Source organism: Epinephelus lanceolatus, chromosome 2 (assembly GCF_041903045.1).
Source record: "Epinephelus lanceolatus isolate andai-2023 chromosome 2, ASM4190304v1, whole genome shotgun sequence".
NCBI lineage: Eukaryota > Metazoa > Chordata > Actinopteri > Perciformes > Serranidae > Epinephelus > Epinephelus lanceolatus.
In genome coordinates, this window is record NC_135735.1 from 22268930 (window position 1) to 22286075 (window position 17146).

The 17146-nt window shown below is 41.4% G+C and overlaps 1 protein-coding gene across 3 annotated transcripts in view; it reads right to left on the reverse strand.

Annotated features, from left to right (window-relative positions):
• The window catches only part of apba2b (amyloid beta (A4) precursor protein-binding, family A, member 2b), a 91090-nt gene that overhangs the window by 7375 nt on the left and 66569 nt on the right, over positions 1 to 17146 (reverse strand). For 2 of the 3 annotated variants that reach the window (XM_078175262.1, XM_078175264.1), the window contains 3 exons: positions 12261 to 12296; positions 6657 to 6743; positions 2709 to 2894 (listed from right to left, as the gene is read on the reverse strand). In XM_078175262.1, coding sequence (XP_078031388.1) covers positions 2709 to 2894; positions 6657 to 6743; positions 12261 to 12296 — 309 coding nt within the window. The remainder of the gene's footprint in view (positions 1 to 2708; positions 2895 to 6656; positions 6744 to 12260; positions 12297 to 17146) is intronic. The other variant, XM_078175266.1, reaches the window with a different exon arrangement.

Consider the following 17146-nt stretch of genomic DNA (forward strand, 5'->3'; position numbering starts at 1 on the left):
AATACAGTGGGAGGAACGGGCATCCGGTGGCATCAAACAATAGCTGCACTGAGGCTGCCAAGAATATGTTAAGGCATAATATCAATTGATTTTCACTGTCATGAGGTATTTGTTCTGATTGAGAGAGGAGAACAGAGAAGAAGAAACACAGGTGCACTTTACTGCACTAGTTTCAGTGAGAAGGAGTGAAGGTTACTGAAGACAAAAAAAACTTAAAGAAACTGTGATTGATTGAAGTTGATCCACAGATGTGCTTAAAGGAAAAAATACACACACAGAAAGATTAAAAATCAGTGCTATTGTTATCTAATGTCTGGGTTTTACTCAGTTAGAATTCCTTCAATGTTCATTGTTCAGTAGGTTTTTACCAGGAGCTGAATTGTCTGCAAAGGAGTCTTCCTTTCCAAAATAAACGGATCAGATAATAAAACCAGTAAAAGCAGTTATTAAAGCAGTGTAACGTTACACATTAGTGTTTCTTCGACGCTGTTTGGTATAACAGACACAGGCCTCTTTTCTAGCACCTGCTAATCTGTGCTCATCTTTTTACTCTGATAATTTCCAATCCAGACATTCAGGAGATTTTAAGCGGGAGCTGAATTACCTGCAGAGGTCTCTTCCTCTCCAAAACAAATGGACCCGGTGATTTACACCAGTAAACACACTGAGTAATAGCCTGGAAATCCAGACCCAAATCTAGAAAGATTTAGGGTCTGGCTATGAGTAATGAAAATGGCCCAACTCGAGGGGCAGCACCAAGCATGCATTTGAAAATATCACTGCACGCAATTGGATAACACTACGACCAATCAGAACAATACACGGGGTGACGTATCCAGAGCTTAGCTACCAGCCGAGCTAACTGGTAGATTAGACTCTTGCCGTATCTGGTCGGCAAAACAGCAAAAACGTCCTTCTTGCAAAGGAAGCACCGTCTTCTGTTCCTCTTTTAGAGAAAAAGCCAAGTCTAACTCGTTCATTGTAGCGGCCAAAGCCATTTCAAACAACTGGTGTTCATCCGTAGCCATCTTGCAATGTTTACTGACTGATTCCGGATTTCGTTGTCACAGCGCTGTCATCATTTGTTTAGCTCGCCTCTGGCCCGCCTATATCAGATACACCGATGTGACTGGTGCAGCTCAGCTACAAGGGCATGGGTAATGAGCATCATTACTGATTGCCAGAGTGACTCGCTGAGCAAATTCAAATTGTGCTCTCACGAGAACTCTGGATTTCCAGGGAAACTGAGTAAAGGAGTTTCACGGGAAAAAAAAAGGCTGTTTTTCTGATGCTCTCATCGCAGAGGGTCTGCAAGCTACCATGGCAAAAATGACAAAAACGTAAATGGCCCTATCTAGAGCCAGTATTTGATTTGTCCAATCTGGGCTACTGGAGAAACATGGCGATGCAATATGGCTATCTCCATGGATGAGGACCCACTCCCTATGCACCTATAAGCGGCTCATTCCAAGGTAACGAAAACGCAATGATAGTTATTTTCAGGCAATTTTACACTAAAGGTAACATACTTATTATATTATATTCCATTTCTGCCAGCACATCCCCCTTAATCCTGCACACTGGACCTTTAAAGGGGATCTGAGCTCATCTGTTAGAGTGCAAAAATAATTGGGAACCGCTGCTTTAAAGCGCCCACCATCTTCACTCAAAGATATTTGCTGCCAAGTAAGTCAAAAGTTTACACAGCACACTGTGTAGAAGTAACAAATAAAACTTATCTTGGCTGTGAGAGATAAGACAGATCAAGAGAGAAAAGGGCGTACGTCATTTCACAAGTTATATTCTCCCTATTTTCCCCTTTAATTGAATTCCATACGTGCATATAAATCTCTTGCAGAATTTGCAGACATTAACGGCCCCAAACACTCAAAATCAATACACTGTGAATTAGTTTTGCAGAACAATAAAAAAGTCAAAAATAGGCAAACACTGCACGCAGCCAGCGGAGCTACAATAACAGAAGCAGTTTATAAGTTGATGGATGAGCGGCTGAATGGTTCTATTATAACTCTGGCCGGCCTTTAAAACCTGGCAGCAAAAATTAGACGAAGAGGGGACAGATTGGAGTCCAGCTTTTATACTGACTGGCACAGACACTCAGTTTGCTGGCTCCTCTGTGTAACATTGCTCACGTTGCCAAGTCTTGCTGAATCTGCTTCAACAAGACAAGCAGCAGCTCTGTGTGGTAAAAAAAATAAAATAAAATAAAAATGCCCAGCCAATTTACGCCATTTAATGTCCGAGGTATTAAAGTTCAAACTACTTTTTTCTCTCTCTCTCTTTTTTTTTTTTCTTTAGAATTTCTATATATCATATTGATGGCAACATTTGCGACAAATGAGCGTATGAAGAAATAAAATGATGTCTTGGAGCCAAACGGAGGAAAAGACAATAAAAACAAATCATATCTGTGATAACTGGGACGCAGAAATAATATCCAACAATTCAGTAACACTTACAAAGCAATAACAAGTGTCATCTCTTTCCTATCTTTAGATGTTGGAGGATTCATCTTCCAAATGAGTCTCCTTACATAATGACAGAACAATAACCGTGTGATTTCCTTTAGCACCCGTCATTTGTGTGACCTCTCACCTGCTTGCAGCCAGAGTGATGTAGAGCTCTCACTTTCTCTCATTAACACATTAACAGCAGGTTTATGATTTGAAAATACGTTAAGCACTTACATCTTCCGACTCAAAGACATGGCATATCATCTTGTACTGCTTCTTTGCCTCGGGTGCCCCGGGTGTAGTTTCAATACAGTCCTGGGAGGCTGTGCGTGGCATCCGGCGTCTCGCCATCAAGACCACGATGTTCCCAATATCGGCAATGTAGGATATGGTGCGGAGAGCGTTGTCCATCATCGTTTCCTGTAGATACAACAACAACAATCATATACATCAAGACATTATGTATGGAAGTGCCTACTGTATGCTAATTCACATTTTAAATGTACAGGAGCTTTATACGACATTCAGAGCATTAATGTAGCAGCAAACTGTTTGCTTTGTTAGAACATAGTGGCGAGACTTTAATGCTTCAATCTGAGCTCCTCTGTTTTTTGTTGTGGAAGCAGGTCCAGCAGTGGTTGCATGTTTATGTGTGTCCCACTGGCTAGCTAGTCACCGACGCTCTGCACTGCATTCATATTTTGACTACCTCCAAGCCAACATTTCTTGTGGGGCCCACAAGGGTAGTAAATGAGCTGAATAATGGGCCCGATATGGGATTGTCCACAGGTTCCATAATGGCCCCATGCTGATTGACCACATGGGTGGTTTTCACCCAAGTGGGCGCCAGATAAGATAAATCCATTTTGGGCCCATACCCACTTGGTACCCAGGTAGCCCGAGCATAACCCATGAGGGACCCGCTTAGGTAAAACCACCCATGTGGGCAATTGGCATGGGGTAGTGATGGTGAAATCGAAGCTTCATGAAGCAGTGAACCACTTTGACACAACTGCTTCAAGAATGACACACTGCTTCAAAGCATTTCATACAGTCAGAAGAGTGACATCTGCTGGCTGTATGTCAGAACTGCATCTAAGTGGAAGACCTGAAAAAGCCCCAGGACTGCCTGTAACGAGGCCTCGCTCTCAGTACTCACGTGACTGTGGGCGTGTCAAAGCAGGGATCGAAACTGTTCCACTTCAAAAGATCAACACTGTGTCAAGCAGACTGGCTCGAGCGTAACATCACTAGCATGGGGTTATCATGGAACCCATGCACAATCCCATATAGGGCCCATTTTTCAGCTCCTCTACTACCCACAAGGGCCCCACAGGCAAATGTTGGCCGGGTGATAAAGCCGTCACAACACACTGGCTCGCCTGCATTGTTGCCCCAGGTTGACACTGTTAGCTCTGTCAGCACTGTTGCTGTTGTTAGCACTGTTAGCTGCTAGCCACAGACTCAGCCTCCTCCATGTTGAGAACTGTGTGTAGACAAGTCCAGACTCTGGATCATAGTCGAGCTTTGAATGTCATATAGAGCTTCTATAATCATTTTATATATGAAAACATTTTGGATTCACAGCTATAAGACCTGATACTTGAAACAAAAAATATATGACACAGAGATTTAATGGCTCAGTCTCTCTGGACCAACTCCTGAAAAGCTGATGATGTCATCAATGCAGGTCTTTATTCACTGATTTCCAGGTGATGAAGATGGCTGGGTTTATGACCGTAAATATCGACTTCACTGCAACAGCAATGCAATGGAAATAATTGTTTTCACGTTTCATTTTTTAAATTGTGAAAATGTGGTTCCCTGGGGGCGGTGGTAGCTCAGTCCATAGGGACTCGGGTTGGGAACCAGAGGGTCGGTTCAAGTCCCTGTCCAGACCAAATATGGAGTGTGGACTGGTAGCTGGAGAAGTGCCAGTTCACCTCGAAGGCACCAAACCCCCTACTGCCCGTGATATCCGCCCATTGGCAGCCCCCTAGCTCTGACATCTCTCCATCTAATGCATATATAGGTCATGTTTGTGCATGTTGGCGTGCTTGGGGCCTGTGTGTGTATCACAACAGAGTGAAAAATTGAATTTCCCCTCGGAATTAATAAAGTATATCTTCTATTTTCATGCAGGAGCGGCTCAGTAAAGTAAACCACTGAACTACAAAAAGTAAACAACTTTACTATGAACTACTATATGGGCAATAAAATTTAGCTTACATTCTTACCTTTAAATAAAATACAATATGATTGTCATCACAGAGTTTGCAGAGTCTCTGGTTTCTATCCAGCCCTTTATATTTTCCAATGCCTTCAAATGAATGATACTACCATAGCTTTGAGAAATATTTTCCAGCTGTTACTTTTAATTATCCCGTTTCCTCTGATCACTAATGTCTGAAAATTAAAGCACTGGTGTGCTGGATTCCTTTCTTTGTCAAAGCTGCGTGATCCTTTCAGGGAAGAGCGTGAGATAAAAGTTCTGTTCATAGAAAACCAACAGACCTTCTTTTCAGTGAATTCAACACTACTGTATGATCTGATTACGGCCCAATACACCCCGATGAATTAGATCTTTGAGTACATGTTCATCTGACAATAATGAACAGGTGCTCCAAAAAACCCCACTCTGGATAGCAGAGTGTTTGTGTTGATGAAAACTAAGCGATTTGAATCATGTAATCATGTTTGTTCATTCGGCCAAATAATTGTCTCGTGTCATGATGTAGATAATGAAACGCTGTCTCTGAATGCAGCCGTGAAATTAAATGTGCTCTGGTATATGTACAGTATGCTGTTCCTGTAATGTAGCTCATGTGTCTTGTGTAGCTGTCATTACACCTGCCGAGGGACTACGGTCAAACACAGGCACATTTACATAAGTGTTTATTAATGTGCGCTGTCCCTGCTATCTTAAACTGTAAAAAATATATATATGTAAATAGATGGAACAGCTGTTTAGAGACGATTTGGACTCTGAAGGGGACTCTGTGGGACATTTGTTAATGTTTTATGATAAAACGTTAACTTTCATTTCAGTCTAGTTCACTTCATTAACTGTGTCTGGTGGTTTTTATTACAGTGGCCTAATTATTGTTGTTGTTCCAGCCCACCTTCGGAGTTGTTCTTATTATGAATCAATGTCAGAAACCCCATGCAAGCTGCATCGAGCATTTTTAATTGCAGAACAGGCTTTTTTACTCAGAATCTCTCTCTCAAGAGTGCCAGGATCAGTGGCAACCAGATGGAAAAGGGAGGAAGATATAAACTGCATTGCAGCACGTTGGTTTCTGCCAGGCGGCTGCCCACACACGCGCACCACACACACACACACACACACACACACACACACACTGAAACTCAGACGGCCAGACAGCAGCTCAGACTGAAATACTGCAAATGAATCATCTATCACATATACATTTAACAGCGAGCGCAAAGCTCTACTCGTGATCCCAAGTATTGCAAAGCTCTCTGAAGCATTTCTACTTCTATCAAAGACTCCTCCTCCTGTGAAGACTTGCACTGCTGCTTCACACGGCGGCTCCTTGTGAAGCTAAAAGCCAAGAAAACTTTTGACAAAGCCTCCGCAAGAGTGGAGGCAAAATCTGTCAGAGAAAATCTGACAGAAAAATTTTGATTTTTCATTTATAAAGACTCAGAAAGTCAAACTTCAGTCTGGATTTTAACTTTCTGACTGTCTGTCTGAACAATTCGGGAAACCTAGTTCATTTTGTAACTTTGACAGACTTTTGACAAATGACTAATTGAATGCAGGAGTGGTCATGGCGCTCTTATGCTAGAAACAAGCAGGGCAGAGTGTGTTGCAGTCAAACAGCTTGCACAGTACATGCTCTCTAAGTCACCCTCCATGCACAGATGTTCATGCAGCATTTTTTTTTGGCTTTGCAGAGTCTATTCTTATCCTCAGTCAAAGAATTGTGACATCATGAGATTAAACAAATAGCAATCGGTTGTGGGGTTTCATAAGAAGCAGTTTATGTTGACAGTTAAGCCGCCGGTTATGCCAGCTATGACACGACAGTTCTCCCCTGATGTGTGGCCTGGCTCAGTGTGCGGCCGAGCTGCTGTCAGATTAAACAGCTTTTTACTCCCACAGGTGATACAGAACATTTTGGGCAGAGACACGCGTGTGTGCTGGCTGGTACTCACCTGTGAGTCCGCGTTGAGGACTTTGATCCTCTGGGTGGAGATGAACAGATCGACCTCGGTGAGGGTTTGAGCATCTCCGTCTGCACTCTGCAGCAAAAATAAACCCAAACAAACAAAAGAGTTGGTCAGCTCAAATGTAGATCTTTGTACCAAACCTGACTGGTAATGGTTAACAGTAATGTACAACTGCCTGGCATGTGTGTTAAATGCTGGGAAAGTATAAGTTTAGATATCCACAATGCATGCATGTATAGTTTAGGATCCAGCTAGGAGAATGCTTGTTAGATGGGCAGGTTGTTGAGTCTAAAGGTGAGGTGGAAAAAGCAGAAAAAGAAAGCTTTTGGCAGTGGTGTTAGTTTACATCAACTGTCCTGGCATGGCGATGGCAAGCTGGCAGGGAAACTAGAAACAGCTTAACACTAAACCCTTACCAGCTGGCTGTTTTGCCTTTGAGAGCAATGCAGCTTCGGCACAGAACAAGCCTGCACACATTTGACTCTAATCACAGTGTACTGCAAACCAGTAAAATTATATTTGATTTCTCTTAATTAAAACTGCCTTGTGCAATAAGGCGAAAATATTTATCAGAAACATATAGCTGTGATTAAATATTTCACGCACGGAGACTGTGGCTTGTAACATTCATTAGCACTTTCATTTTTAGTGCACGGAAACTACCCAAAGATTAAAGATTAAAGAATATAATTCCTTTTTGGGTGTAACTACTTTCCCGTCTATTTTCATTTGGTGAACATTTATAATTGCAGCCATACTTCTGATTAAAAATCCAACATGTCCACAGAGGCTATTGTTGAAGGAGAAATGAGAACCAGCCTTTTATGATGACCTCTGCCTGTATGACTGGTGCAGTGCAGGATAAGAAGTCTAGAAGGATGCAGTTCTCATACTAAAACCTCATGTTTACCACCAAAGTGTACAATTACAGCTAAACTGTGATGTCATTATGCAAAAAAAAAATAATAAAAGAAATAAAACAGAATATAAAACCAAAAACAAAATGGGACCATGAATGTAAAGCATCTTGTTAATAAAGAGGGGCGGGAATGAGTCTGAAAACCTGGAAGTGAGTTTGCATTTTGGCACTTCTGGTTCCCTCTACTCAAAGTCAGTGGGATTTTATGTTTAAATGCTTGAAATAAGATCTGTGGTTAACACAAGCTTAAGACACTTCCATGTTTGTTTCAATGACATATAATACTTGCTTTTATGTGTCTTAAAAAAGGCGGATGCTAACAAGTGGCTAAATTATACCACAGACTGTCATCATGCTGAACATAGTCACTACGTGAGATTAGGCCACTGTGGAGTCATAAAATCGTGCCATGACTTGGCCGGCAGACATGACACACTACACAGTGGTCCACACCAATCATCCCTGATTGTCTTTTACGATGTGTGTGATGTCACTGAATTATTCTTGTCCTATTTTTATTATTATTACTATTATTTCAGTCACTGTGTCTGTTCCTGTGCCAGCTGAAATGTTATTGTAGTAACAATGAAAGTGCCAGCAGATGACAGGAGCTACATTTGAAGTACTGTACGCAAACATACAAGTCACTGAATCCTCCACGATAATTTCCTGCAAATGTTTCACAATGAAAGCCTTTTTAGAAAATGAAGGGATTCTCGCAACAAAAATTATAAGGGGCTTTTAATTTGAAACAGATACAGGAAGTGTTGCGTTTGAAATGACGGCGCGATCCATTAACTTTATCAAGGCAAACGGGAGTGGATTAAAAGTAAAAACAGGCAGTTACAGAGGGAATAATAAATAACAGCCCATTTCTAATGTAGTCTGTTTCAAGCTGGTAGCCTCTGCAGTTGTGGTGAGTAAAAGCCCCGCCACTGTCTTTTAATTTTATTACTTTATATTTGTCTCCATTATAAAGAAGTCTAGCTTGATGCTAATGGCAGAACTCACCAGGTTGATAATGTATCTCTGCTGTTTGACGTCATTGTTTTTCCTTTTATATTCTGTCGTGGTAACATCCCTAGAGGATACATCAAAAGGGCTGGGGTGTTACTGATAGACAGTTGTGTACGGCAGCAGATCGCTCTATGTTCCTCTGTGTTCCTATTGGTCAAAGTGACGGCTGTGACAGAAGAAGTCATGAGCAACAAAAATAAAATCAAACATGCTAGACTTTGTCAGGACTTCGTGAGGCATCCCAGATGTGGCGTCGGTTGTCGTCTACTATGACACACTACACGAGATGAAACAACGGTTTATCACGTACAACACTCATTGTTGTTCACGATCCGAGCAGACAATGCAACGCTGCGTCGGGCTATAATTGGGCTGATATTGTGTAGAGTGGTGTTCATTTGTGAAGCTTGCCTTGTTGAAGAAAACATGTAAGAATCATTAACGTTTGTTTGCCACCGAGCTTATTTTCTGCAGTAATCCAAAATCCAATGGAAAACTCCCACTGGCTTTTCTGTAGAGGGCACCAGGGCCTACAGAAAAACATCATCCCTGCAGCGCTCTATAACCATCTCTTTAAACAGTGCTGAACTGTTAAGTGCTTCTTAGTTTTTCATAACGCTGAGCCTTAAATGCATGCTCATAGCTGAGGTTGTTGATCCTCCTCTCTGCTCTATCTCAGGTTGGCCAAAGTTTAAAATGTAAATTGCAGCGAGTAATTTTTCTGCTCTCGCTGGTGAAAACTGTGTTAAACACACAAAAATTAGGCATGCACTGAATCACAATCTCCCAAATACATAATTTAACTTACTTGAGGGTGACAGCAGTGTAAGAACTAAATGTGAGAGAAGTATTTGCATGCACTAATTAGAGCTGCAGCCGGTGACACGAGCTCTGCACTGGGTGAGGAGATGATTCTCAGTGTTCTCTCCACTAAATTAGAGGTTTGTGACCTGAACTCTGAGGTGAAAGGTTATTCAGCATGTTAAAATACCTAAGCTAGACAAAATATTTCAATTTCTCTTATCATTTTTGTCACTGGGGTATTAGTGGAAAATAGTTGTTAGACATTTCTACTGTCTAAAAATCCTCCATCATTAAAACACCAAATCCTCCAAAGCTTCTTCAGTTTAACAAAAGAACGTTGATTTGACTTTAAATGTTATTAACAGCACTTATGTTACTCAAAGTACCAGAGGATTACTGCTGCACTTGGTTAGGGAGTGAAAAAGCAGGTATCAGTTCTACGACAGACATAACTGGAGCTGAGAATTCTTAAAACGCCGTCTTTCATGCTTAATGACATGCAGATGATACATTGATGTACCTGCCTGTGAGATCCACAGACCCTGGAATGATGTGTTCACTCAATGACTACCGCACTGATGTTAAAAGCTGGACGTCAAAAACTTTTCTTCAGCTTAATTCAGACAAAACAGAGACTGTTGTCACCGGGCCACAGCACGCTACTCAACAACGTGTCTTTGGCTGGTCCCCTATTGGATAATATCAAACCTGTTGCAAGAAATCTGGAGTCTGGTTTGACAGTAATTTAAATTTTGAGCAGCGTGTCACAAAGCTTGTGAAATCATGTTTTTATCATCTTAGAAATATTTGAAAATTCCGATCCATTTTAACTTTTAAAGACACAGAGAGACAAATTTACATGTCTTCATCTCTTGATGCTTGGATCACTGCAACGGCCTCTTTTCTTGCCTGAATCAAAAATCTATTAATCGACTCCAGACTGTTCAGAATTCAGCTTTCAGGCTTTTAACCAGAACCAAGATACATGATCACATCACTTCAGTTTTAGCCTCTTTACACTGGCTCCCAGTATGTTTTAGAATGGATTTTAAGATTTTACTGATTACTTTTAGGGCTCTTCATGGTCTCTCTCCAGCTATATCTCCGATCTCTTTGTACCATACGTGCCAGGTCGACTTTGAGGTCCTTGAGCAGCAGAGGTCTTTTGATTGTCCAAGAGGCTCAACTGGAAACTAAAGGGGACGGAGCATTTGCTGTCAGGGCCCCAAGGCTCTGGAATAATCTGCCTGAGGAAATCAGTTCGGCCTAGTCTGTGATCACTTTTAAGTCCCTTCTATATTTTTAATTGGAGAGCCTTTCCTGATTTTATTTGAGTTTTAAGTTCATTTAGACTGTCTTTTATTTCCTCAGTTTTTACAAAAGTGTTTTTATCAGTTGTTGTTTTCATGTCTTGTCTGTTTTGATTAATGGCATGTTAAACACTTTGTAACTGTTTTGAAAAGCGCTATATAAATAAAGATCATCTTTTATATCATATGACAGTTTTAAAATATGTACTCCATTTTTTTCTGCCCATAGAGTACCATCCAACCAATGACTGATCTGATTATATATCCCTTCATGTGTTTATTTCTGGGGTCCCACTACTTCAATTTTTAAAATAAAGTTGCATGTGTCAGTTTTTCTTCCTGAAGCTCTTAGTACATTTAATTTTTGTCTGTGTGTTTGATGAAATTTTCATCATTGGGTTGCTCCCTTAGGGGGGCACCAAAGAGCCACGGGGGGGTCGCAAAGCCCTCTTGATTTTAAGGGGTGTAATAATTTTAATGTGTGAAAAACATATAAATTTAAGGGTTATGTTAAAAGCTTATTTATCTATTGAAAAATAAATAAATAAATTACTACGTGTATCACAAGTATAGGTGTGTAACAGGTACGGGGGGGCACCAAAGTCTACAATGGTAAAAATGTGGGTCCCTCAAGAAAAGGAACCACTGTTTTAGATAATAAAAGCTTCTAACTTCTATTTGTAAATTTAAGTTATAATGTCTATGTATTAATGTACAACATTCTGCATTTACGATTACCTTTTTTATATCTTCATGGGAAGTGTTAGAATGTATAAAAGTTTACAAACCTGCCTAATACAGTCTCTTCCATTGATTAACCAGCTGTGAACACACTGTTCCTTCACTCCTACATTCAGTAATCAAGAGCTTTGGTGCTTCTGGGCAACATTTCCCTCCGCATGTTTAATAAATACTGGAGGCATATTTGCATTGTTCTGCCCCTAAACATCAACTGTTACTTGCCATTTTGATGGGAAAAGATGTCTATGTTTAAGCTTTTTTGCATTCTTGGCTACATTCTTTTTCTATGGTCATTACACTCTTAAACATACATTTATAATTTCATGAAACAATTAGAGTTATTGCATACTTATAACTCTTTCCCACAGGGTACTGCACAGGTTAATCCACAGTAATGGCACTGTATCAAGAGCAGAGCAGAAATACAGCCTGGAGCTTCTCCCATTGTGTCCTGCTGGCATGTCTTCTGTTACCGTGTGGTCACAGTGGTTGCTGTTGTTAAATTTGGCTTTTAGCAGTTCTCAGTCGTGTGCCTCACAACACACCTTTAAGCTTATGAAAGATGCTCACTGCCAAAATGCATAGCCACTCACATAAATCAAAACACACTGGCTTTAGTTCTGGAAAAATCTGACAAAGATTTGTTCGACCAAATTAACGAGCACAACAAATGTGACAAAGACACAGATGGCGGACGAGACACGCAAACAGACAGGCACAAATGATATGAGAAAACAAAAGGTGAGAGTGGAGGGAAAGTGGCCAAAGGGTCTTCCTTTTGCTCTGTTTATTACACACCGCCTTTTTCTTGATTTTGGCAGCCTTCTGTACCCTCTGGCAGGCAGGCAGGCAGGCGTTGGGATGAGACAAGGTCAGCGGATACGGGAGCACAAAAAACAGGAGGAAGAGGAGGAGGAAATAAAGAAGGTAAATAAAAGAAGGTAAGACAGTAAAGCCCTAAACCAAACAGCAGGTGTGCTATCGCTGCTCTCAGAAACAGAGAGGAAGAAATACAGAGAGAGAAATACAGAGAGAAAGTGTGTGTGTGATTGTGTATGTATGTGTTTGTGGAGATAGCGTTCGCACAGCCGTGTTGGTTATCAGATACAAATCAAAACAGCAATTACAGAGGGTAATAATTGCTTTTTCTCCTTTAAACACAGCAAATCAAAAGCATGCAGATATGAACTGACATTGTTCCTGCAATCTTGGCATCCATTTAAAGCTCTATTAGGAGCGTCTAGAGGGGTTTTTTGGATGTTGTTTAATTATTGTTATCAGTGTTAAAGGCTCAGTGTGTAGGATACAGGGGGGTATATTGGCAGAAATGGAATATAATAATATAATAAGTATGTTTTCTTAGCGTATAATCACCTGAAAATAAGAACCTGTGTTTTCATAACCTTCAATTGAGCCAATTATATCTACAGAGGGAGTGGGTCCTCTTCCACAGAGTCCACAATGTTGCACAGCTATGTTTCTACTGCAGCCGAAAACGGACAAACCAAACACTGGCTCTAGATAGGGCAATTCGCATTTTTGCATTTTAGCAGCCAATTTGGTTTCAGTCCGAAGTCATCGAAATCTGCCGCTTGGGTGGTGACTTACAGCATCAGACACTGACGAAACTTTGCTTCATCTATATTAGGGTTAATGTATTTGGAACTGCCCATTGGTTCGACATCCCATTGTTCCGACCATATTAATCCCATTGTTCCGAAGTTCCGTTGTTCCGAAATCATCATGATGCCCTGTGGTTAAGATCTGGTTAGGTTTAGGCACAAAAACCACTTGGTTAGGGTTAGGAAAAGACAAACACATAAGCTGTGAGCCTGCTTCGCCTCAAGCCTTTCCCAGCTGACCCAGAGCCAGTCGCGGCGCACCATCAAGGCAGAAATACGCCTGCCGGGAGCCGTTCAGCACCGTGGAGAGCTCCCCACATAACCCGGACCCCAGAGTTAATAACAGGAGGTTATGGTGTTTCACTCTCTTCTCTCTATGACACTTGTATCTCTACCAGTAGCCTACTTTTGTTGCATTGCTGATCCTCTATGGCACACAAATACAGTATAACCTAGTATAATCACATATCGGAACAACGGGACATCGGACTAATGAGAGGTCGGAACAATGAGAGGTCAGAAAAATGCTACAGCACCCAACCAACACACCCAGGACACCTTGCATATCGTATGTGGACGTTGAAAGTCCACGAAAAAACGTCAATATGTGACAAAGTCGGAGTGAGAATGCTTTGTAGTAGCGGCTAAAATCAAACAAGGTCAGAAAAACACTGACTTTAAGTGTAAACTGCTTTTTTCTGTGTTTTTACCAGTTTAAATCACCGGGTCCGTTTGTTATCGAGAAGAAGAAGCCTCTGCTGATAATTCGGCTCTCAGTTACCACCTCCTAAACATCTGGATCAGAAACACATTGACTTATGAGAAAAGAAAGGTGAGCTCACATAAGCAGGCGCTGGGCTGATGGCCCCTCTGCGACCTGCTGAACAGCATTGCACGAACACTGATTTGTAACATGAAAAGGCTTTATCGCCTGCTCCCTTTATTTCGGAGAGGAGGAGACCTCTGTGGATAATTTGGCTTCCAGTGAAAAACCTTCTGTACAATGAACACTGAAGGAATCCTAACTGGGAGTTCACGTTTGGCACATGGGAGAAGTGTCAGCCGGTGCCAATCTGTAGTCCTACACTCTGCTCCTTGACTGTTACAAGTGTCAGTTTTGTGGTCAGAAAATGTACTAAAAGAAAGACAGATGGTGAGGCTCCCTGTACTAAAACCACTAACAAAGACAACAATAGTCTATGATTCAGGTTGTGTATGGGGACAGCTCCTACCACCTTCTATGTTCATGTCACAGTCTAAACACTATTACCAGGAAAGACATGCTGGAGAACAATCACCGCTCACACAGGCAGGGGAGGGGATGAAGCCCAGAGCAAAGATTTAAACTGAGCGCTGGGGTTTTGTTCTCTGGGCTGCATACATTAAAAAAAAAACATGACAAGGTCGAGTCACTATGTTTGGAATTAAACAGCTTAGATCAACATGGAGGCAGTTTTACACAGCTAATGCGTTTGATTAGTTAATCACAAATTCTGGTCTTGGCGGGGGCCCGAACTTACACTGATAATCTTTTGGAGTACTCTTAGCACTTTGTAATCTTTCAAAATCAACCCTTCTGTATGAGGTTCAAGCTGAGAGACTGGCCTGCTCTCCATCTGCCAGTGACCAGAGGAAATTATCTTGACCTTCATTACATTTCAGTGTGTGAGACTGGATGTTTGCCCGAGTCACTGTGCAGAGCTGTAACTGCGAAGACAGTATTAGTAACAAGAAGAAAAAAAGAGAGCAGAGAAAACAGCCCAAAGGGAAGAGTCTTTTTTGGGTTTTCGTTTTGTAAAGTTTCCTCCTCCATGATCAGCTCTCACGCAACACATACATCTGAGGCTTTCAGCAGCATCTACTGCTCTGCTGAGGAGGAGCTGAGCAGGGAGGGGATCGACAGCAGGAAAGAGTGAGTGGGGGGGGGGGGGGGTGAAGCTGCATAAATATTACATCAAACAGAGTGATCATGCCAAAAAGATCTGCATAAATAACCTGTACAGCCTCGCTTGCTACAATTTACCTGGCATACTTCTGTGTTGCTCAGTTCAGCACTACAGGCTCTGCATGCGTCCCTGTGCTTGTATATACCACACGTGCTCTTGTTCCGGTTGATCCGGAGCAAATATACAAACAGGGCTGCACATTACTGCATGTGTGGTCGGGTTTGTGTGTGCAGCCGGCTGTGTCCGCCTCAATGTCAAAGATTAAATGTCGTTTGCTCTACAGCTTTTCATTTGTCCACGAGGGACGAATCAAGGAGATAATGGACGACTTCTTGTTCAATGGACCCGTTCCAAGCGGGGGAAAGCGCTAAAAGGTGACAGCTAACTGTTGCCATGGTTTCATCCTGACAAGACTTTTTGCAGGGAAGGCAACTGTGCATGACAGAGAGAGTGAGTGAGTGAGTGGGAGAAGAACCGAACACAGATTGGGTGGATGTGAAATGATGCTAGTAGACATCCTCACTGTGGTGAAGAGGGCTTTTAGATTGAAACCAGCCAAGTGGGCCAAACCACTTTCAGATCCTGCACCATGCTCCACAATGCCCTTTGATTCTGCTGTGACCCTTCAGAGTGGACTTATTAGAGAATACTTTAATTAGTAGCCCAGGCTATTATTTGCCCAAATCACTGAAGTCAACAGGCTTATATTAGGCTTTGAATAACATACCAACACAACACCACTCGATCCTGTTAAAACAATATTCACAACTGGATTGATTTTCATGAAAAACCCTTTTGATTCTTTTAATCAGTGGACCCTTACAGACTAAAGGGATATGAATAACTTAGTGGGTAATCAAGGAATGGATAGATATTCTGACTTTATGACAGCTTCAGGGGCAGGACGTTACCCTGTTTTTTCATCATGCCAATAAATCTGACTTACGTTCTTCTCTGGTGCTCATGGTTTCAGTCAAATGAACTAGACGATTGAATTGTGGAGCATCTAACAGAGCTAAAGATGTGTAGCATCTCCATATTCTCAAAAGTTTAAACATTTATATCTCTATGTGCGATCTAAGTAAGTGGGTAGCCAACAACCTGGTTTTATACATCCAAAGAACCTCTATTAAATTAAACTGCTTGGCAACTAGACCAGGCGTCTAGCTGAGACAGGCCTTTGCCAAAATGTGTAGCCACACATGTGGGCGTTTAATTGGGACTAGGCTTTTAATTGAAGTTTTATGGTACTTCCCCCCCAAATGATCATTTGTTTGTCAGTCATCCTGTGCTACCTTGAAGAAAGCTTTGTTTTTTTTCACGTGTCCACTGAGAACATATCCAAAAACTGGGAAAATTCTTGAAGAATTAAAGTAAAATTGGGGCTCAACAACAGTGAAACTATATTAAAACATTCGTTTACAAACTTGTGTGCTCAGTATTTCCCAAACACATGCATTTTCACTTAAACCGTCCTATTTAAAACACTTCGACATTAACAGTCTCACACACGGACGAGTAGTGTTTATGCAAAAGTGTTTTTAATAGTCAAGTTGTACTGAAAATGCATGTGTTTGGGAAATACTGACCATGCAGCTGGATAAATCAGACTACTGATTATACTGTCGGAGCTTATAAAAGGATGTTTTGACATAGCTCTGCTGTTAATAAACTCGGTCCCCTTTTACTCTAATCCAACAAGAACGTTTGCCTTTTTTTTGCCACAGCGGAGGCATGCGAGTAAAATAGTTTTCTTCTGGAATTCAACATGACACGAGGTGCCTAGTTGACATACAACTGATCATTTGGGGGGTGAAGTATTCCCTTAGGGATACGGGGTTGAATCTTTGATGACAAAATGTAATTTCACTTGTTTAAGTCACCAGTAGTGGCTCACAAAAAAATCATAACAGACTTTTGACTGTGCCACATTCATGGTTTAGGATGAACGATAATGATTATGGCTAACTATCAAAACTCAACACATTTTTAGTATGGATTGGAAAGTGTCTGCGGGACCAAGTATCGACCGGCAGTCGGCACTGAATGCCTTGTCTGAGTTGTAGTTTTGCTAACCTCAATCAGATACTTACTTATTTAAATTAATGATTTAATA